Source organism: Talpa occidentalis, unplaced genomic scaffold (assembly GCF_014898055.3).
Source record: "Talpa occidentalis isolate TD23 unplaced genomic scaffold, MPIMG_talOcc4v2.1 talOcc4.13, whole genome shotgun sequence".
In the NCBI taxonomy this organism is placed as follows: Eukaryota; Metazoa; Chordata; class Mammalia; order Eulipotyphla; family Talpidae; genus Talpa; species Talpa occidentalis.
The window spans coordinates 96,459,918-96,484,375 of NW_023601322.1; the positions used below are offsets into that span (position 1 = coordinate 96,459,918).

At 38.9% G+C, this 24,458-nt stretch overlaps 1 protein-coding gene across 2 annotated transcripts in view; it reads right to left on the reverse strand.

Annotated features, from left to right (window-relative positions):
• The window catches only part of SEC24B (SEC24 homolog B, COPII coat complex component), a 76,210-nt gene that overhangs the window by 35,495 nt on the left and 16,257 nt on the right, over positions 1-24,458 (reverse strand). The window contains exons 2-4 of one of the 2 annotated variants that reach the window (XM_037509562.1): positions 20,283-21,038; positions 15,982-16,155; positions 7,702-7,806 (exon numbers count right to left, since the gene is read on the reverse strand). In XM_037509562.1, the coding sequence (XP_037365459.1) occupies positions 7,702-7,806; positions 15,982-16,155; positions 20,283-21,038 (1,035 nt within the window). The remainder of the gene's footprint in view (positions 1-7,701; positions 7,807-15,981; positions 16,156-20,282; positions 21,039-24,458) is intronic. The other variant, XM_037509563.2, reaches the window with a different exon arrangement.

The window sequence follows — 24,458 nt, forward strand, 5'->3', positions numbered from 1 at the left end:
GCGCTGTGCTGTGAAGCTGTCCGCAGCCTCTGCAGAGCAGGTTCAATTCCTGCTGGCCAGGGAGATACCCACATAGTGCGGCAGACCTTTCCTGCCTCACCTGCTGCTCCCCCTCAGCAATGACTTCAGTCGGTCTGCCTGTTGTGCTCCCCGCTCTGTCTCTGGTGAAATCTTCTCACCACGCCCACACCTCTGGCCTGTACCCCAGTTGTTGTATGCATAAATCAATCTTTGAAAAAAAAATAGGCAAAGGACTTAAACAGGCATTTCACCAAAGAAAATAACAAATGGCCAGTTACCATGATTCAGAAGTTTCACTCAAAAGAAATGAAAACATACCTCCTCATAAAAGCATGTACATGAATATTTAACAGCCGTGCTTTAAGAACCAAAAAGTGGAAACAACCCAAATGTCCATCCACTGACAAATGGGAATCAGAAAGAACAATGGACTGACAGATGCCAACCCATGGCTTAACCTTGAAAACATTATGTTAAGAAAAGAGTCAGATACACAAAACCCACATTAAGACAAATCTCGAGATTAAAAACTAGAGAGGCGGCTGCTTAGAGCTGTGTGTCTGGGAGAAGAACAGGAAATGAGGACTGACAGGACAGGCAGGCATGAAAATGCTAAGGAATCACATCGCGATGGTTACAGAACTTAAGTTAATGTACAAAAAGCTGTCAAATTGTACAATTTAAATGAGTGAATCTTATGTGATTATCTCGCATTACATTTCGAAAAGACTTTCATCAAAAAAAAAACCAGTATTCTCTCTGGTTAAAAAGACTTAAATGGAAGCACCAAGAAATAACTATTCTAGGGCCTCCCCAGTGGTGTAGCGAGTTGAGCGCAGCACCGTGAAGCTGTCCGCAGCCTCTGTAGCGCAGGTTTGATTCCCAGCCAGCCAGAGAGATACTCACTTGGCACGGCAGACCTCTCCTGTCTCGCCTGCTGCTCCCCTCAGTAGTGTATCTCAGTAGATCTGCCTGTTCTGCTCCCCACTCTTTCTCTGGTGAATCCTCTCACACTCCCGTGCCTCTGACCTGTACCCCAGTTCTTGTATAAATAAAATAAATCTTAAAAAAAAAGAGAGAGAAATAACTCTGAATTCTACTGTAATAGAGGAACTTCAAAATTTGGCTTCCTCTCATCCTATTCCCCGGTTCCCGTAACATCTTCCTTCTCTGACCTAAGGACACAGGCATAGTGAGCTGCGAGCTCTTCCCCAGGCACTCCATTCTTTTCGTATTCCTGCGCCGTGCATGCTGGTCTGTTAGCCTAAACCTCCTTTCTCCACGTGGCAAATTCCATACATCCCACAGACTTCCGATCTGAAACCTTTCTCATACATCCATGAAAACTCGTTTCCTCTCCAGGTAGGTACATTTTCCTGAGTCTATACCACTGCACTTTTCAAGCTGCTCTGCAAACATGTTTAGTGTCTGCTTCCCTACTGACTGCTAGGTAGTGACGCTGCTGCACCGCTGCTTTCTGCGCATGAGCTGGTTCAGCTGAACGAATGGCTTGGTGGCTTGTTCACACCAGATTCCCCGCAGTCACTTCACATCGCAACTCCAGATAGTAAATAATCTAATATCAAAGGAGGGGGTAAGTATGAATGGAGTGCTTGGAAGATTTTCCCTTCATCCTTTCCTTGGCTCCATGGCACAGGTTAAGGGGAAAGATGAAAAGGGACATTAAATCTGAGGAGGCAAGAAGGCAGAGAGAACAAAAGAAGAGCTCAGAATCTAAGCAGCTGAAGGAGAACAGCAGGATGCACTTAGTCCTAAAAGAGGATGCTGCTGGCTCTCTCGGAAAGACCAGCGACAAGGCCAACAAAACCGAACGCACTCACTACTATCACTAAACTTGACACTGACCAGTTTGAGATTTTATATCCTCATAAGTTGCATAAAACATGGCGACAGTACAAGTCAAATTCTACCTCCATCACTTAGCCGTTGAGAGAAAATGGACGAGACACCTAACATCTCTGAGTTACGCCTCATCTGCAGCAACACCCCCCACTCCATGCGGTACTGTGAGGACAAAACAGATGAACAGATGGAAATAGAGCCAGCAGAGATTAAGGAAATGCCCAGCATTGCTTCCTTCCCTCTCCCCATTCTCGAAGAGTGCTACAATTTGGGGAGAAAGAAAAAGGAAGAAGCTCCTGATTATTAAAGTCAATTGCTCCTTCTCAGATTTCAACCAAACTTGCACTGACATTTATCATTGCTAACCCCAGACCTTTTGATTTTCATAAGGTTTCCTTCTTTAGGTAATGGTATGCTATATGCGCCCTTGCCAATCTTTCCAATACCTTAGCTGAAGAACTCATTTTTCTCACTGCATTATTTCCATAAACTCTAGTTATAATATGCTCCAATTAATTCCTCTCTAAGATCTTTCTAAAATACAAACTTGGTTATATCATTTTCCAGAGCAAAAGCCTTCATGGACGCCTCACTGCCGTTAGGACAAAATCCAACTCCTCGATGTGAAATCAAGGTTCTCAAGGATCTCACTCAGCCATGCTACCTGAGTTCCTCCAACGCCTCATGTCACTGTCCCCATAATCACAGGCCCCAGACTCGCCAATGTTCCCCCAATGCAGCATCTTCTCTTCAGCTTCTCGCTTTGCTTTGGGAAGTGTCTTGGCCTCACTCCAGATCCCTCATTTTCCTAATTTCAACTTCTTTTAGATTCCGCTCACATTTCAATCCCCACCACCCCCACCTAGAGACTCTTCTCTGTAGTCCCACCCTACAGCTGGTACCAGATTCCTTTATGTATTCCTATAAACATGATGACCGACAAAGTGACTTAGTATAATTTGGTTCTATATTCCAAAGTAGACTGTGAGCTTCTAGGATATTTTAATCACTCTTATAAATGGTGCATTAGTAAATAACCTGTTTATAAACATATTTGGTTGTTCAGAATTTAGAATCTACTTTATCAGAGAAATAAAGAAATAACTGGCACTTATTATCCCAAATTAGTTGATAGGCTATTACAAAAACCATACTCCAAATTGTTAATAACACAGTATACATTTGCAACAGTCTGGAGAAAAATCATTTGCAAACATTTAGTGTTTCTGTTAGATCTGGGGCAAGTGTAGACATCCAGTCACCCACTTGAACTCTAACTGCATGCTGGCATCAAATCCTCTTCCAGTGGAGCCCCACGACTCTGTCCCCTCTCCTCAGAGAGAACGTGGGGTTTGCAGCTACAGCAGTCGGATACACAGGAAGCATGCCAGCTGAATGCTTAGGTAACAGCAGTCACTTGCAAATACATCACCACATTTTCTTTTCAATGTATATATGCCAAAACCTCAAACTAATACTTTTCTGCATGAACATCATTTTATAATCTTCACAGACCCAGGACATATGTTAAACTTACAAAACTTTAAAAAAAAATGTTAACTATGTATTGAATTCAGTTGAAATGTATTTACTTGTTAAAATACTAAAAGAGGACAAATGAAATATAGATTTGACCTCTTCTGAGGAATTTTTTGGTGGCTGGGGAGGAAGGGGTGGTAATGATCAAAGGATAAAATCTTCCAGTTATAACTCAGGGACCTAATGCACAAGAAGGTGATTGTAGTAAATAACCCTACATTATATTAAGAAAAATTATCTTGGGCAGTGAGACTTATGCAGGCCAGTACTGTCTTGTTACTTACAGAATCAACTTGTTCTGTGTTAAAATATAACATTAGTTTTCAAGATACCCAAGCCAACCATAAACACGATTTAATTTCTGATGAAGTGCCTTTTGCTCCTACTCCTCCTCTTCCCAAGGCCCCACCACTCATTTCACTTTTTGTAATTAGAAAACAATTCCACATAAACTAAGCCTATAAAACATGTCATGAATGTAGGGAGTGACTAACACTGACATGCTTGAGAAACAGAGCCCTCCAAACCTCTACTTATAGACAGCTGTATACATTTCCTACACTGCCCTACACTTTCTTCAACTCTTCACCAAGAAAAAATATACTGTAATAAAGCACCATTTTTAAAAAACTAAATAAAAATTCATTCTAAAGTTGGTTTTTCTTTTTCCTCACTGAAAACACATCCATTTAATTTGAAATCAACAATCCATGATCTTGTTTTTACGAACCACACATAGAGAACACTGGGAGCCCAGGGAACAAGCACACAGCAGTCTCCCCACTACGGGCCATACTGGAGAGAAGTGAGCAACACTGGAGCACTCTGCCTACCTGTGGGGCCCCCTTCCACACCTGGGCCTGGCGTTCTCATTCAGATCTGAGATGCCTTCCTGTCTGTAGACTGACCTCAGACCGACCCCATGCTGCTACTGAGTTGTATGACCACAGGCAAATTGTTCAGATCCCAGTCAAGTCATCTGTAACATGGAGATGATTATCTCTGCCTTCAAGATTCAGCAGAAACTGAGATAAGAACTTCTCAATGATAATAATGAGAGCTAATCTTTTTGAGATTAGCTCTTTCAATATTTGCCATTATCGCTCTATGCTCTGTACCAAAAATACCTTCAATCCTTGAAAAAACACCAGAAATAATTGTTCCTTTTATCACATCCATGTTATAGAAGGCAAATTGAGGTTCAATGAGATTCAGAAACCTAACATTTCTAGATTGTGAATCTAGGAAAGCCTACCCAAACCCAGGGTGAGTGGCACACAGTGAGTGTTCAAAAATATTAGGTCTTAATAAAATCTAAGTGTCATGAACTCTGAAATCAGGAATTTTGAATTCATAAAATATTGCCTAGAAAAAAAGTAGTTAAATAAGATAAGGTGGTAAGGTCTAGGAGAAAAGCCAAAAGATCAAGTCTTCTTAATCTTCCAATTTCTGCTTTGGTCTAAGGAGATGGAATTTTCAAACCACTGCATCCAATTGAAAGCTGAGCAAAAATGGGAGTAAGTTTGCATTACAGTAACACATATACAAAATAACACATTTTTGATATATGTAATTTGAGGATTATGAGATAAAGACATTATCTAGGATTGGAATATTATCTACCTTCAGACAATACTATTAATTCAGAGCCTGGGAGCACCAGCACCAATGACCACACATTGTTATCAAATCTTGGTTTTGAAAACATCCTTCCTCACTAAAGGGACCAGGGCTCCCTAGGGAAGTGGCTCTGCCCAGGCTAGCAGCAGTGAAGTGCATGACAAGCCAGGAGCATCTCATTGAAGCTTAAGGTATTTAAAGTAAGTGCTTAAAGATTTATGGGAACATCTAAAAAAGAAAAGGAGGAAAGAGCTGTGACTGGTCAGACATAGGTTAAGATGGTACCAAAATAATCAATGACAGTAATGGATTATAATACAATGAAAAAAAATAAGAACCCGTCTGTCAATATGAACCCAAAGAAATCAACAAGGGAGAAAGGAAAACTCTTCTTCATCATAAAACCCGACTCATAGATAGAAAAGGAATGTTGGAATTAGAAAATCATAAATGAGTCCTAAAAGGAATGGGTGACTGTTTAATAAAGAATAAGTCATCATGGGCCTCCCTGGTGGTGCAGGCGGTTGAGCACCGTGCTGTGAAGCTGTCCGCAGCCTCTGCAGCGCAGGTTCAATCCTGGCCGGCCAGGGAAATACCCACATGGCACAGCAGACCTCTCCTGTCTCGCCAGTTGCTTCCCTTAGAAGTGAGTTTCGGTCAGTCTGCCTGTTCTGTTCCCCACTCGTCTCTGGTGAATCCTCTCACCCTCCCTCACATCTGGCCTGTACCCTGGTTCTTGTATGCATGAATAAATAAATCTTTAAAAATAAATAAAGAATAAGGCATTTCCACAGTATCAAATTTTCCCCATAAATTACTTACTAATTTCCAGTAGGAAAGTACTAAACTTACAGTGAAGAAACATGGTGGACAACATCTTAATCGAGACTCAAAGTTAGCATCACGACATGGGAATGGTCTACAACATGTGCCAGGGGTCTCATCTACCGGAGAATACTACCTTCAACTGTAACGCTGCCCACACTGCATGATTTGAATATAATCACAAGGAAACATCAGATAAATCCAAACTGAGGGACAGTCCACAAAACAACTGGCCTGTTATTTTCAAAAATATAAAGGTAAGGAAAGAGAAAGAAGGGACTGAAGGAGTCAAAACAGAAACAACAAAATTCGGTGCATGACCCTGGACTGGATCCTATACTGTGAAAATGGCTACAAAAGATCTGAAGATAGCTGTTGAATCTGACGAAGGGCTATATAGCAGGTAGTGCTGCATCAGTGCTCAGTGTCCTGGTAACTGTGCTGTGTTTGTTATGTACGAGACCTCCTTGTAACTAGGAAACACATATTGAATGATGTTTAGGAGTGAAATTTCATGACATCTCCAACTTACTTCCAAACGATATAGGGAAAAAGTGTACAGGTAAAGAAAATTAAAAAGCAGTGGGGCAAATGTGGGTTAGCTGGGTAAAGCGGTTAGTAGAATTTCTTCTACTCCTCTTACAACTTTTCTGTAAGATTGAAAGTACGTAAGATTAAAAATTACAAGAAAAATCAGAAAGATAGATGGCACTGACATGGAGTATAAAAATTATATCCCATATGCAGCTTTCTATTTCTACCCCCTCAAATTATGCACTTAAATATTTTTTAAATGGACAGGAAATAGAAAATTTTTTAAAAGATTTATTTTATACAAGCACTGGGTACAGTCAGAAGCATGGGAGGGTGAGAGAATTCACCAGAGCCAGAGCGGGGAACAGAACAGGCAGACCGACGAAATACACTGCTGAGGGGAGCAGCAGGTACAGCAGGAGAGGTCTGTGCACCATGTGGGACCCCCCCACCGGCAGCCGGGGATCGAACCGGCACTGCAGAGGCTGCAGGCAGCTTCGCAGCCCACCGCTCAACCGCTGCACCACCAGGGGAGGCCCAGGAAATAGAAATTTTTAAAGGAATTTTTCATAAAAGACTATATCATCCCAACTCAATAATAAAGAGAATCACAGTCACATATAGTAACCAGAAAGTTCACCACTTACATGTTCAGTTAAACTATTAGAATCACTGGAATTGTAGGAACTGAAGTATTTAATGCCCAGCAGGATTCTGCCCATCACAGGTAGAAAACCACGCTACCCAGACTACAACACATAACCATATGCACAACTTCCTCAACTAGTAAGACTGAGCTATTTCAAAAGCAAGAAAATAACTACAAATTTTGGGTCATCTCAATATATGACAAAAAGGGTCAAAGGGACATCAAAGAAACTTTGTTCTATATCTCTGTCACTATTATAAAATTCACAGGTCACCTTTTGATTAGAGTGAAGTTGCATGCAAAGCAGGAAATAAAACCTCATTCTTAAGAGTGTAGAGCACTCATCGGCCACAAGCAGGAATCAAGATGCATTCTTTCGCGTGTGACATGAGAGGAAATGCACTTCTAAATAAACAAAACATTCTACCATCATGGAAGATGTATTATTTATGAAATGGTGAAAGGAGTAAAAATGAAACAAATAAATATACAGAACACCTCATTTCAAGTGACCCAACCTTCTATAACCCAAACTAAGCAAGGTAATTGATCAAAATCTGCAAAAAACACTTTTTAAAGGCTAAGATTGTGGAGATTAAAGAAAACTTGAATAGAAAAAGATCAAGGACTGGTGTAAAGCTAAAGCAGACCTGCTTCCTCATCCTCCTCCTCCTCTTCCTCATCATCGGAAGTTGATGACAAGGGAGTTGGTGCGGAGCTAGCTTGATTATTAACATAGTCACCATACTGCATTCCTGTAAAGTGGAAAGCACAAACACAAGAGTCAAACCAACAGGAAAGGATGAGAAACAAAATTTTGACATTGCATTAAAGTGAGAAAGAACTCTGACATTCCAAAGGACATCCCAGCATGCATATTAATATTAGCAAATTGATCGCTAAAACGGGAATCATTAGAAAATCGCTGCAAAGCATTCAGTAAAAGCATTTTTAACATAAACTGGTTTAAGTGTGAAAAAAAGTACCACGTGTGACCCTGATAATATTGAGGAAGCCACAATGACACACTGACCATTTCCCTGCGCTCTACACTTGTTTACCTGCTGTCACCTCGTGGTATGCTTCCTTTGGGACTGTGCACCCTTGCTGAGCAGTGATCATTTTTGGGGAATGAATCTACTCAGTATACAACACACTAAGACACTGGGTGTCTTCCTTCTGCTAAGGCCACCTTGATGGTGACTCACTTCCCATAACGGAAAAAGAATGACAGTTAAAAAAAAAAGAACTGCATTCAGCACAATTCTCTGCTCAGAGCAGATGCTCAAAAAAAAGGTGTATTAACTGTGGCCCCACAGTGTGTCGATTACAGCAGTTAGGGAAAGGTGACCTTCCTGAGATGACCAGTTTCCTCAGCTTCTACTGCCTACAGTGGGTCTCAGGCAGGTGCGGAAGAATGGCCCTCCACGTGAGCTACACCAAGAGAAGGCGGATTCTGTGGAAAAGTACAACCGGGAGCTGTGTAACACTGCCCGAAAACAAGCTGATTGGGTATTTTTATTAATTCATCTGGTGAAGTTGAGACTTAAAAAAAGTAATTCCCACAAAATTTTTAAGAGGGCAAACAGAATATACTTAATTAAAAATGAAAACACTTCATAAATAAGAATACACACCCTTGTAAGGAAAATCTTCTAGCTCAATTTTGAAAGAAAAAGAAAAACCCCACAAAGTGGATTTTCAAGAACATTTCCCAATACTGGAAGCACAAGGAAACCCTGCCGGCCAGGCACAGGAAGGCCCCTCTGCTGCCTCCTCTGTGTCAGGCAGGTGACGGGTTTATTTAGCATGGGGAAACACATCATGTCTACAGTAAAGACAAGGCTATCAATAAAGAGAAAATTTGAGCATAAAAGACAGCAAAGGTTAAACTGTGGCCAAGTGAAGCTTCCACCTTCCTATTAAAACCAAAGAAGCTGGAAAAATCTGCTGGCTTTACTGAAATAGCTTTAACCATAGTCAAAATAGCAATTAATACAAAATTATCTGCGAAAGTAAAAATCAATGTAAATAAACTCAGGCAATACAAGAACTAAACCTGATACCCTGAAAAACCAAATTCAGAGTGGCAAGTTCCTCTAAAAAAATCTAGTTAAAATGAAAATTTGAATAACATTGGACCTTAGATTAAATAAACTAGTAAGTTCACACTTAAACATAGTTAACAGTAAAAAGATTTATAGAAAAGAAATTTTCTTGAACTTAAGGACTTCTTTTAAAATGAAGTATTTTATCAAAATGCAATTAGCATTATTTAAAAAGTACACATGTAGGACCTCCCCGGTGGCACAGCGGGTGGAGCGCAGCACTGTGAAGCTGTCCACAGCCTCTGCAGTGTGGGTTCGATCCCGGCCGGCCAGCGAGGGTCCCACATGGCGCAGCAGACCTTGCCTGTCTCTCCCACTGCTCCCCTCAGCAGTGTATTTCAGTCGGTCTGTTTGTTCTGTTCCCCGCTCTGTCTCTGGTGAATCCTCTCACCCTTCACACCTCTGGCCTGTACCCCAGCTCTTGTATGCATAAATAAATAAATCTTTAAAAAAAAAAAAGTACACATGTACTATATAGTATGAAGAAGAAATAAGAAATTCCATTTACTGTGTTGAGCAAAGAGAAGCCAGCAACAGGAAAAAAAGTTAGAAGAGGAACTCTTATTTTCCTGACGGAATGATGGAATGAATATGCAAGTTGCTGATTCTGAGACTAGTCAAAGGAGCCAAAGTACAGGGTACATTCCACATAAGGTGAAGAGTTTCCTCTCTTTTTCCAGGTACACTGAGTACAAAATATATTTATTTCACTTATTTTTGGGAAAATATCCACTGTTAATTGGAAGCACATGAAATGCTATGCAATGATTATGAAAATTTATGGAACAACTACTGAACACACTGGAACTACCTGTGAAAGGAACGGCACAGAGCACTTTATGAATTACAGTATCATTTTAGATTACACTATGATCGCCAATGCACAAATAAACACAATGTGACCAACATAATTTAGTTTTAATTTTCTGAAAAACGGTGCAATCCTTTCCAAGGAATGCTGAAGAAGAAAAGGGTCAAGATCGAAAAGCCTGCCACAGTGTGACTTGCAGACTCAGAATTCAGCCTCTGTTTGCTTATTCAAGTAAAAATCTGTTAAAAGCATGGAAACATTAATGGCAAAGAATACGATATTTTAGTTAATCTACACAGGAATGGAAAGATTTTCAGAATAATAATTAATTCATATTTAATTTCCTGCTCCAAATGCAGCACAGGGAGCTGCAGCCAGACAGGTGACAGCCACCTCATCACTCCACGAGAGGGCAGTGGCTACGAGCTTCCTGAGTGCTTTCACTCACACCACCGTTAAGAGCCAGGGCCCAAGTGAAATACAGAGACAGCCTATTTGGGGTGGCAGAACATCAGATTGTCTTCCAGAGCTCAGCCTGAAACCGAGTGTGGAAATGTGCTTGGGGCACCTCTCACTGCAGCCACCACCACCATCAACCAGGGAGGGAAAGCTGTTCTCTAACTTACTGACCGGTGCCCAGTGAGAGGCGCCAAGGTATGAACCTAGGTATGAAAGAGGCAAGAAGCATTTCAAGATAGCATCTGACATGATGAAGAGCTCTGGATTGAGAACCCCAGTATTTTTAAAAGGACTTTCAGTTTAAACTACCTGTCATGAAAGTGTCTTCAGGCAAAACTCCAGGAGACCATATTGTTGGGACTGCTAAATAAAAGGCATTTCCACTGTTCCCTAGATACGGCTGCACTGGGAATAAACAGAACTAGTCTTAAGAGAAAAAAATCCCTTGTGGAGGTTAGTTTTTTTTTTTTTTTAATTCAAGAGTTCAGGCTATCTTTTCTCAGCTAGTCTTCAAACTGGATAGACACACAGAAGACTTTCCAAGGATTCTCACAAAAGAATGGTTTTATGAGAAACCATTAAGTTTCTCAAAACCATTTAAGTTTCTCAAAACTTATCCACCTAAATAAGTGCCTGTGTTAAAAACCTTTGTCTCACCTTTCAAAGGAAAAGCAAGCTTTAACTTTGTATAAGTATTACTGTATCTTATTTCCCTCAGGTAAAACAGTCCCTCAGGTGCTAAAGGGAAAGCTTCCTACCTCCTTACATATTAATCGATACACCCTAAATCTAGAAACCTTGTACCTTGTAATACGTTTCAGTAAAGATGAACTATGTTAGGAACAAGATCACTTCTCACTTAATGAAATTAAATTACAGAGCTCAGCCTGTAATGTATATATTACAGGTATACTGTAATATAATTCAGATACACTAAAAAGTAGGGTAGTAGGAATAATAATAAATTTATTTAATAATTCTGTGTGTATGTAGTCCCCAACCACTACTGTCAGAGAACCCAGTACTTTTGAAAGAATCCCATGACAACAAAGCAAAAAAAGTAAATAGTTTAATAGAGAAGCAACATGACATTGCAGATAAAGGTGAAAACTCTTAGGTTCAATTCCAGGCTCTACCACTTACAACTATTTGTGAATCCTTGGGCAAGTTACTAACTTCTTGTTCATTCTTTAAATCACCTGGAGAGTAGGGTAAAAACTACCTCAACTGGCTTTTGTGAGGATTAAGTAAATTGATATATTTTTTAAAGCTTAGGATGGAATCTGAAAATATATTAGATATTATATAAGTATTAGGCATTATTATCACTGTACATGTTTTTGTTGTATTTAATTAAAAATAATTTTCAGCTATTCTTTCTTTTTCTTTTCTTTCTTTCTTTTTTTTTAAAGTAAGACTAGAAGTCTGCCAGAAACAATTATGTGAATGCTGGCCCAGATGATGCCCTGTCTCTGCCCCTCATATTTTTTTCAGCTACTTTTAATACTTATCACTAGGGCAACTCATTCATTAATTAGGAAAAAGGGAAACTTCCACCAACCTCAGTATTCTTAGTAATGCTAACTCCTTTAAAGACAATGTTTTCTAGGACTACCAATTTTTTTCAAGCTATACTGGATAAAATTCATCAACAAAAATACTAAACATCATATTTCAGACTCAATATGAGATGCTCAATACTTTACAAACTATTACAAAATATCGTTAAGTATAAGCATTTCTCATATCCTTGTATTTTATACAATATTTAATTATTTCTACCTCCTCTTAAAATAAAAATGTTACCACACAAACCTATTGGTACCTAGCATAAGTTCTTCATTTTAATTAAATATATAGAAATAGAGCCTCCCTGGTGGTGCAGGCGGTTGAGCGCAGCACTGTGAAGCTGTCTGCAGCCTCTGCAGCGCAGGTTCGATCCCCACCAGCCACGGAGATACCCACACGGCGCGGCAGACCTTTCCTGTCTTGCCCGCTGCTCCCCTCAGCAGTTTATTTAAGTAGATCTCCCTGTTCTGCTCCCCACTCTGTCTCTGGTGAATCTTTTCACCCTCCCGCACATCTGGTCTGTACCCCAATTCTTGTATAAATAAATCTTTTTAAAAATATATAGAAACATTTTTAATATATGATGAAATTAATAATTTGTTTTTTATACTTGATTCTTATTTAAATACTTTATAAACTAAAATACCAGAGTTTAACACATACACTGCGTATATTTTGCCACAGGAATACAATACTTTTCAAGATAACCCTCACTCCAAAAGTAGTGTAATATTAATTAGGTACATATTATATTTTTTTATTTCAAATTCAGTAATGAGAAATAGCATACTGATTCACTGCCTAGATTTTGTAATCTACTATATAAAAAATGATAAATTCATTACATTATATCCTTGACATTTAAATTTGATGGCTTTTAGAAATTTGCCTTAGCATATACTGCAATTTATTTCTCAGTGTTCATGATACACCCTCAAACTCCAGGAATACAATTTCTTGGCTTAAAAAATGAAATCAGACTCTCTGAAAAAAATAATAAAATCTGTCTCTCAATTGGCTTGAAAATGAGGGTTGCTTTAGTCAATTGGGTTATAACATCATTCACAAAATAAATGAGCTGCATCACAGTTTTAAGTTTTGTATAAAAGTACATTTAAAGGGACATGATGTTATATTGGCAAAGGCATAATGAAATGGAGCATATTTTAAATGATTGCTGATTCAGTGAAAAGAGCACTGGATTTGGAGGCAGCAGATTTGCACTGGATCTTGGCATTCCTCCTACAGTTTCTATGTCTTTGGGAAAGACAAGCTCTCTAAACCCCAACTGCCTCATCTTTAAAAGGAAGATGAAATGATATGCCTGCTTCCCGTGAAGATCAAGTGAGATAATAAAAGTTAAAGGTAATTTAAAATTACAAACTGCTACATCAAAGTAACGCTAATGCTACCAATTATCTACAACCTTTGAAATAAAATCTAACAAACAGTAAAAATTTCTGACATGTAATTCCAAAGGTTAAAAAACAAACAAGAGATTGACATTCTCTAATAAATCCCTCTCAATATCATCCCATCTATTTTATGTGAACAGTTTCTCAGTAACTACATGTGTGAAAAGTTAAAACTATGAATGAGATTTCTCCTAAGGTTACCTTATTCTAACAATAAAACATATGCAAACCAGGAACATAAATTATGGTGGGGTAGGGGAGACCCATTCATCTCACTGAAAGATGGAGTTCCAATTTATACTTTCATAAATATACTTTCTTAAACAAAAACAAAAATCACAATGTTTATGTTGTTCTGACTGCCTATATACCAATAAAAGCTGTACTGATAGCTTAATCCAGGGGAAAATGGTTACTACTTTGACATTAATGGTCACAAGCAATAAAAACAATTTGAAATTTCAATTTTATATTATTGTGGCAAAGCAAGATAAAAGCGTTTTTACCTTAAGAATATATTATATATTATTACATTCTGTAGAGGGGGTATGATTTTATGGAAGAAAGGTAAAACAAATTTTCTGAATGCTCAAGATTTGGGTATTTTTTGAAGGGATGATGACAGGTTTCTTTTCAGTGGATACTGAGAAAAATGTAACATCTGTTTTAAAAGTCAACATATATGTTGAAAATTACATAATTGCAACTATTTAATATAAATTTTTATATATTAATCTAAAAAATGTTCAAGTAGTTACAGAGTTTTCCCAAAAAATTTTAGGGGATATGCACATAAAAATTTGAGACTTCACCTCTAAAAACCAGCAAAAAATGCTAAGTACTAGAGAGAATAACCAGGCAGGGGTATCTTTGAAGCTGGGAGAAAAAGACTTATTTCTTTTAAGTATTACTCTTTTAGTCATATCAGACACAGAGCACGCCCCAGGTAGGCCACAGCCACACACCTGTAAGAGGCACCTTTCACACAAACTACAACCTGCTCAACAAACACCGTATCCTAACTCATACAATTAGGTTGTGTGGCCCAGATCCATGCAGAGACAAAGAGGTAACTAAGAAACCTAGCTGCTACTTAAGAAAAAGGAACAATGAAAGCTGCAATTAAAATGTCTCCAGTATTAGCTGCCCTGTTAATTATTCAAGGAGCTTATTTTTGGTAAATCAAGAGTTTGTTAACAGCAAACAACAAAAACTCAGCCTCACTGTACAGAAAAGAGCACAAGACGGAAAGGTTTGAGTTAAAAATCTTTCACGCTGCTATTTTATTAACTTACAATCTTGGGCAAATTACCTAGCCACTGTGATCTCACTTTTCTCATCTGTAAAACAGGCATAATGTTCACATCACAGGGTTAAATGAAATAATAAACGTAAAGTACCTGGCATGTCATAAGTGAATAAATGATAGCTCCTCTCTTCAAATTTAATCAATAAGAAAAAAATGAAATATAATTGTGATTATTTAGTGGAAAGGTGGTTTACAAAATGATACCTATGATGGGATGGTGAGATGTTATTTAAAGTGAAATGGTCAAGAAGAAAATAAGGTATGACAAAGCAATCAGCAGGGGCAACATAAAGGTGAAAACAAGTGAGTGAGAGGGAAGGCAGGCACTCACTGATGCCTGGGAAAGCTGTGAGAAGACACCATTCCTTGGGGAGGGTTGCAGCCTACTCTGAGGTTTTGTCTACTGATTATAAGTAAAACTTTCCTACCAGCCCTTCACTTTGAAGGCAAACACTTGTGATAACTAGTCTATTCCCAGTACACCCACTGGCTTACTGGGAATCAACAGATACTCCTTGGACTTCCCATAAAACCAAGTAAGAAATAATATATAAAGTGATACATCATACAATATATAAACTGATCACTGATAGAAAAGCCTCTGTTGACCACATAAACATTTAACAGACATAAGTATAAGATCAACCTGAGGATTTATCATGCTTTTCCCCAATTTCAGGACATGAGCGAGTTCTTCATATTCAAGGTAGGGGGTGTGATTACAATACAAATAAGGTGCACTGTCTGTCAATGAAGCAAGAGTGTGGATTACAATTTCATTTTCATCTCTCATTCCCAAAATTGGGTCAAAAATCACTTGCCATTATTAATAGTGACAAGCACAGCAATCAACCAGTAGATATGGAGATTCACTAAATAAGAAATCTTGGGTGCTGTATCCTAAAAGAAAATTATAATAACCTGTAATAATTACAAAATAAATGTTCAACAGAATAATGGATTAGTAAATTAAAACACATTGACACAGAAAGGAATAGCCACGAAAATGACTATGTAGATATAGGAAGAACTGCATATAATAAGTGGAAAAGCAAAATCAAAATGGCATGTAAGCTATGATACAATAGAATCACAGAGATTGAGTGTTAATGTAGAAAAAAGAAAACTGAGTTTGTACTGAGATTATAAATCACTTCTTACACATTTTCTATAAATTATGATCACAGTTTAACTTTTAAGGTCAGCTACTTGAGTCAGCGTGTGTGTGCTATATTTGGTGTAAGGAATTATACAAATACCTTTCTGTTGTAATAACTCTGCTGGCTGCGTAACTGAGGCCACAGGCTCAAGTGGGTGATTCACAGCAAGAGGTGTTCTTGTTGATGAGTTTCCTGACAAAACAGCAGATACTACAGGGCTGGACTTGCGAGGCTGCACATTTTGTATAGCAGGACAGGCTAAAGACTCTGCAACTGAAGACAAGAAACCATTTCATCCATAGCAATAAACTTAATATAAGTTAAAATATTAACAAGATAATTTATTTGAAGTTATTGTAAAAACTTCAGTAGCATCACTTTCATCTAGTGTATCAATAGCTAGAAAATGAGTGGTCCAAAAAAATGATTTTTGAAAGCTCACCAAATATTTTAATAATATTTAATGCCTATTTTCCTAAAGTGTTTCACAAGTGTCCTTACCTTCTTACGTTAAGTTGAACCCAAAATAGTAAAGATGACCATCCTTACTAATGATCACTACCATTGATAGTAATTATTGCACCATGCATGGCACCTCAGGTAAGATGAACAGAAGTTATTTGCTTCTGCCATTTGTGAATTCCAGACACTTCCAGCTTCAACTCAAATTTCATTTTATATTATAAACTGCCACTTCTCATTGGCTGTCACTAATCAGTTGCTGTATTTCACAAATAACCAACGGCAGGCAGGCTTAATAGTAACACTAGGTTGAACTTCTGGAATAAAACACATGAATTCTGTGATAGCTCAAATTACCGGACCTAGAGGATAATCTTCAGCCAGCCAAGAGATCATTGGAAAACCTATCACAACAAACTTAAGGACATTAACAAATGAATGGAGAAAATGTGATAGATTTTACATATACACATACACACACAGATGGGTGAATAAAATGTGGCATTGTTGTGTGTGTACATCTACAACACACATAGACAAATACAGATGTGTGCACTGGAATGCTATCCAGTCATAACAAAAGGAAGTCTTGTGCTTACAACAACACGGATGAATCTTAAGGGTATTGTACTGAGATAAGTCAAATGGTGCATGACTTAAACTTATATATGGAATCTAAAAAATAACAGTCATAGAAAAGAGGGCAGAATGGTAGCTGCTACGGAGTGGGAGAAACAGTGAGATGTTGGTCAAAGCACAAGCTTTCAGTTATGAGTAAGTCCGGGGATGTAATTCTATTATGGCGACTATAGCTAATAATGCTGTATAATGAACCTGAAAGTTGCTGCAATTAGATTTTAAATGTTCTCACTACACACACACTCTCACATACACACACACACTCTCACACTCACTGTGTAAGATGAGGGCTGTGCCATCATGTGTGGCATTACAGTGTTTCAGACACTGCAGGACTGCATATATGACTTGGTCCCGATACACAGCCGAGCTGCGTGGTTGGGTGCACAGCTAGGCTTGTGTAAGTACAATCCATGATGTTCACACAGCAATAAAATTGCCTAATGATGCATTTCTCAGAACATAACCCTGTTGCTAAGCAACAGACTCTATTACTGTGAAATCACTTTGCAAAACATGTGTATCAAATCATCACATCGTAAATCTTAAATTTACACAGTGTTATGTCAATTATATCTAAATTAAGCTGAGGGGGAACCTAAGGCAAAAGACTAGGAGTGAGTGAAGATGTCAAACATATATACACAGAGATAGATACAGGCACAGGTACATATGCGTACGTATGTATGATGCAGGTGTGTCTCTCTCTATACATGTGAATTCACAGAGAAAGAATCTTAGGTTTAAGACTGAAACAAATGTAAGCATATGATGACAAAATGTGTTAAATGTGCCAACAGCGTACAAAAAAATATAAAGACAGAGGAACGGGGAAAGAAGGTGGAGTTAGTCTAACTCTGCTGATTGCTTCACCCTTTTTAGGAAGGACAAATATTGTCATGGGAGACCAAGGCACAGCCATATTTGGCGTTCCTCTCAGTAAGAGGTGGCGTCTACGCCCCTAATGCCTGCATGGGAGTGACCTCACGACTGGTTTTCATCAACAGAATCCAGCAGAAGCAATGGTATCTGAATCCCTGACCTCCAATCTTACGAGGCCTTGTAACTTCTGTCTTTCTGTTCCTGAAATGCCTGCCCTGAGAATATCAAGTAGGGAAGTTAGTTTAGTCAAGTAGAGAAAAGCTCTGATGCCCCAGTGAACCGATACCAACTGCTAGACACATGAGTGAAGGCCTCCCATCTTCCAGTCCTGCCAGCTCTCCAGTTAAACGAGGTCAAAGGAGGAGCAAGTTGAGGAAAAACCAGCAGAGACCACAAAATCATGAAAAATAATAAATTATATTGTTTTATACCAGCACTGTATCACTGAATAGCCAATTATTAAAATGGCTAAAATAACAGTGTTAAGTATATTTAATAGTACAAAGTAAACACTTAAGAAAGAGATAATCACCCAAAATTAGGTGACAGAGAAAAGGGAAGGAGTATGGAAAATAGAGAAAATATACTTATTTTACCTTTGCTCATAACAGGAAATTATAACTCTCTCTATAAAACAACATTGTGCATGCCTCTGGTGGAGGATGGGTGAGGTTAAGCAGGACCAAAATTCCTACCAAACTAACTTTTAACTCTAAAAGCTATGTTTAAAAATATCTTTTTAACATCATCAGACCTATCATGGTGTTAATGAACTTCTGGGCCAAAATCTCTTAAGACACTGAAAACTCAGATAAATAAGCCTAACCTTCCAGGCTGCCATTACTCTGTGGATACTGGCTGCACAATATCTGCACACCTTGTCTGACGTTTGCTGGGGCCTGGAAGGATATGACAGACAGAAGGCACATCCCAGGACACATCCAGGCTGGGACAGCTGATAAGGCATCTCACACTGCACTTTTAAGACAGTGGTTTATCATCGTTTTCACAGCCAACACTAGGGCTAAAACAATGCAACTAGAGCCCATTTCGCTACCTAAAGGACCAATGACTAGGTATTCAAATAAAATGTAATTTTATAATTATTCTTAGATGCTATTCAATATATTTTTTAAAATAATAGGTTCAGCTGAATTTGTCTGTTTGTTAGCCAAATGGTTCCGTATTTCTCTGATCCTATATCTTAACAGAAGTTGGTTCCATTCAGGGTCCCATTCCCATCTCAGAAATAAGATAGGAATTGCCTGTATTCCTTTTTTGTCATGAAAGTCAAAGAATCCTTAAGTCAGAGGGACATTATAAGCTGATCTGCAAAAGGACAGATGAAAGAGAGAAAGAAAACAGAATTTCCAGGGAGCAGAAAGCCCTGATTCTGAGAAGGGCAGACTGAGAGTCAGAAGAAACTGAGACCCAGAAGCAGCTGCTTCCAACTTAATGACCACAGGTAACTCAACAGGGCTAGCTGAGAAATATCCTAAAGTTCTAATTCTAATCTAATTAGAAAAAACTAAGAAGAATTGGCAAGAAGAATTCTTTACAACACTCCTGACATAAGGTTATCCAGACTCTGACATACAATCTAAAGATTCAAAACACTACCACGGCTTTACCAATGCCCATTCCTTACAGGAATTTTTATTCAGTTCAAGAGCAGTTCAAGAGTAGATTCTGTTCTGCTCAAGTTCACAAGCTGAATGAAAATGAGTATGAAAGCCCCCTCACTGAAACACTACATACCTTAACACATAATTTTTAAACCAATCAACCACATTTTGGTTTAGGAAGATCAGAAAGACTAACTACAAGGGTGTTCTTCAAGTGTTTCTTCCCCTTTCCCGAATCTTATCCTAACTTGCCATTCTGAGAATGAGAAAACATCAGCTTTAATGCGTAGGAAATAAATCTTCTGTGAGTCATTAATAGGTAAATTAGAGGAGACGGTGTAGTTACACTTGGCATCATCTGTTCTGCAGCAAGGTGCTGGCTGGAATACGCGTTTTCCCAAGTTGAGCTAGTATGAAAAAGGAATGGCGAACAAAGCACACATGCCAAGAGACCCACCTACTTTCCCTGCCATCTAACTCACATTAAAGACAACCACTACAGACACCTATCAGTGTATCAATAAATCAATAAATATTGACTGAGATGTCAATAACGACAAAGACTCAGGTGACACAAGGCAGGCAGCTGGGCAGCTAACTGTGATGAGATGAAAGGGAAAGGTTTGGGCGATGATGCAAAATAAACAATTAAAAAAGAAAGAAATTGCAAAGATGAGCTAATTTCCAATTTTTCTATTGGGCAATACCATCTCCAAGCTTCATGCAAATAAAACCCCAACTGGAAATGCACTCCTTTTCAGCCACGCTCTGTGACCTTTTCATCAAACTTACCGGTATTTGTTGGGTTGTTGCTGGCTGACACCAGGGAGCCAGTGTGGTTTCGGACGAGATTGTCTTGGGTCAAGGGAAGGCCTGAAGCTGACCATGAGACAGTGTTATATCCTGAAAGACTCTGCTGCTGCTGGTACTGCTGTGAGGGCACAGGTGGAGGAGGGAGCAGCGATGGGTGGGTGACGGCTGCACTCTGACCAGGAAACAAAGGCTCTCTAACGGGCCTGACAGTCACAGCGTTCTGTGAGGTAAACATTTGTTGCCCATATGGATCACCAGCAGGCAGAGAGGGATATGAAACACTAGGATACGAAGGATTAGAAACAGTTGACAGAGTGTAGTGACCACACGTGGAGGGAAATCCCTGAGAAGCAACAGAAGAGCTGGCAGAGTACACGGCGGGACTACTGTAGTGATTCGCTAGCGAGGAGTAGGGCTGGGAGGCACTCGTATGCAGATGGGAGGCTGATGATGCGGCACCTTGGAAAGACCCTGGAGTGGATCCCACAACATGAGGGGCAGGAGGACCCCTGCCATACATCTGCTGTGCTCCTGGCTGTTGGTTCGCTGTGTTAGGAGTTACCAAATTTTGAGTTGGTACTGGATAGACACCAGAGTAGTAATTACCACACTGGCTCTCCAATGGCAATGAGGTCATTTTCCCAGGTCCTGGAGGGTAATGTCCTGAGGGAGTAATATAGTTTTGAGGATGCAATCCATACCCAGATGGAAGCTGCATTTGATTCTGTGCTGGACCTGAAAGAGAAAAGCAAACATTTACGGAGATTGGTAAGGAGGTAATTTTTAAGCGTCAGTTCCAAGAAACCGTCATCCCAATTTACTTCTCTATACTCCCAAATTGTCACAAAATATATAGTTATAGACCCAAGGTAGTAGCTAGTTCCCAAGATGGCCTCCAATACGCACAACTTATGATATCTGCAATTGCATGTGAATTCATGCCCTCCCACAATGTACCAGGATTAGTCTGTGCAGTCAGCAGCACAGAACTGAGGTAATGATATTCACTTCCAAGACAGCCTAGTCCTGGGTTCTGGTTCTCCTGGACTGTTCATCTGGAAGCACAAAGCTGTCAGGCCATGAAGAGCCCTGTGGTGCTGCCCATGTGGTGAGAAACTGAAGTCTCTAACCAAGAGCAAAGCAAAACCAAGGCGTGCCAACAATCCCATGAGCAAACTTGGAGGTGGAGCCTTCATACCCTGCAGTCTTCAGAAAACTACAGCCCAGTGGACAGCTTGACTACAATCTCATGACACCCCCCAGAACCAGCCATTAGGCTGCTCCCAAGTTCATGATGAGAATAACTCTGTTGCTTTAAGTTGCTAAGGGTTGGGCCATACTGTTATGCAGCACTAGAAAATCTAAAAGGCTTATAGCAGAGAAATTCAAATCCTTTTTACAATCTTTTAAAAAGAAATACAAAAGTAAACAATACGGGCCTTCCCGGCGGCACAGCGGGTTGAGCGCAGCACCGTGAAGCTGTTCGCAGTCTCTGCAGCACGGGTTCGATTCCCGGCTGGCCGTGGAGATACCCACATGACACAGCAGACCTCTCCTGTCTTGCCCGCTGCTCCCCTCAGCAGTGTATTCAGTCGTCTGCCTGTTCTGCTCCCCGCTCTGTCTCTGGTGAATTCTGGTGAATTCTCTCGCCCTCCCGCGCCTCTGGCCTGTACCCCAGTTCATGTATAAATAAATATTTTTCTAAAAAAAAGTAAACAACACTCATTGCAAAACAAATTTTTTCAAACAATGAAGACTGTGAAAAGTACAAGAAAGCCCCCTTCTCTCTCTGGTAAGTGACATCCTGTCTCCAAGAGGCAGGTGCATAATGGTTTCCTATGTATCCTTTTCACACCTACGTACACATGTAATGCATATTTTAGCATATAAAGTTTTTAAACACAGGTAATCATTTTACAGTTCTGTAACTTGCTTTTTTTTTTTTAACTTAATATATCCTAGATATTCTTTGGGTTAGCGTATGTAAATCACTTTTATTCTTATAAATGAGTATTTATGGTGAATATTTCCGGAAGTGAATTTATATGTATGAGGTGTCAACTTCTGTGATGAAGCTGTAGTGTAAGTTCCTAGCAATTAAACTGGAGGTTCAAAGGGTTATGTTTTTTGGATTTGACTGTTACTGCCAAATACCTCTTCAAAAAGGCCAATCAATGCCCATCTTCCAGCAGTAATGCTCCAGAAGCCTCATCTTCCCAACACTGAGTAATATTTTAATACTGCCAAGCTGGTTAGTAACAAACGCTAGCTTGCAGCACTTAACTTTGAGTGATGCTGTGACTCTCTCCAATATTTCTCCGTCATTTGGGTGTTTCTTCTTTGATGGTAAGTTTTCAAATCATGCTTAGTAAGCCTTTCCCATTGCAATATTATAAAACTATAGTCCATGTTTTCTTCCAGCATATTAATGCTTTCAATATGCAGTATTTATATTTTTGATCATTATAAAATGTATTTATTAATATCATAAAAATTACTATTAAATCTATTCATAGCAGTGCCTCCCCGGTGGCACAGCAGGTTGATAACAGCACTGTGAGGCTGTCCGCAGCCTCTGCAGCGCCAGTTCAATTCCCGGCTGGCAAGGGAGATACCCTCATGGCACGGCAGACCTCTCCGGTCTTGCCCGCAGCTCCCCTCAGCAGTGCTTTCAGTCCTTCTGCCTGTTCTGCTCCCTGCTCTGTCTCTGGTGAATTCTCTCACCCTTTCGCACCTCTGGCCTGTACCCCAGTGCTTGTATAAATAAATAAATCTTTAAAAAAAACATCAATTGTATAAATAGTAAACAAATTACACTGTGTCACTCACTATTCTAAATGCCTTATTTATTTATATATCGAATGACTTTTATCCTCTTCAATCTCCCTTGAAGTAAGTGGTATCATTATATACACTTTATAAGTAAGATAAATGAGACACAGAAGTTGCTTAAAACAACCACATACTAAAGAAGCAACAGGGCTGGGATCTGAATCAAATTCATGATTTAAACAATGATCCGCTTTCACTCTCTACACTAAAATCTGGAGGGCTTTCGTTAGCCCAACAAATGGTTAGTTGTCCAAACAACAGAAATTTTGATTGGGTTCCAAATAAGGGCAATTCAATAATCCTAAAATCTAATCTTCCCATTTTGAAGAGAACAGATCCCTGTGCTATACAAGTGAAAGGATAGTATTTACAAACTGACTCAAGTTCACCGACATAAAGGAAGTGCCAATGAATCCTTTGCCATAATTATATATAAAAATATAAAAGATAAAAACATTCGTTCATGAAAGGCACAAAGATAAAACTTACTTTTCCTTATTCAATGTGGCATCTTATTAATCTTTGGTCAAGTAAACGCATATTCTATGGCAGACACAAATTTAACTTACACAGTCAAGCTGTAAAGAAAAAATAATAGCCACATTTCTATAATACTGAAGACAGAGAACCAAAACTCAGATGACACTGTTTAACCAGGTGTATAATTTATTCTTACAGGGTATTTCACAAGGTCATAGTTCCCCTGAAAGAATTTATTTACTTAAAATGAAAAAAGCCTAATAGGAGTCTTTTGTTAAGACATCAAAAAATAAAGTGAAATGTTCTCCCTCCCTAAAATATTTATAAAAAGAGAAATTTGTCACTTTTCACTACTGTGTTAGAAAACTCTACTCAGGTAAGAATTTATCAACTAAGGGAAGAGCCAAGTGGGCGTTAGATCTATTTAAGTTTATACTCACTTAATGACTGATTTGGCATATCCATGCTACATGATCTGAAAACAGGGAAATAATCATCATCATGTCTAAGCTACTCAAATGTCATTCTTCTAAAAATAACAAGAATGATGTTGCTGGTGAAATTGATCAGACCTGAATTACCTACCAGAAGAAGTCTACTTATTTCTCAGCAAAGATAAGACTCATTTTGGACATGCGAAGATGACAGCAGATAACTATATTAATGCCTATGACTTCTTACTCTATATCAAAATCTAAATGACAAGTATCTGAAAAAGCACCTGAAAACAATTTAATCAAAAATGATAAACAAATCAAGAATTCTTTGAAAGCAAATTGTTTCTTTTCATATATTTTAAATCATTTTTTGAAAGTATGAACCTAAAAAAAGAGAGTTGGGGCA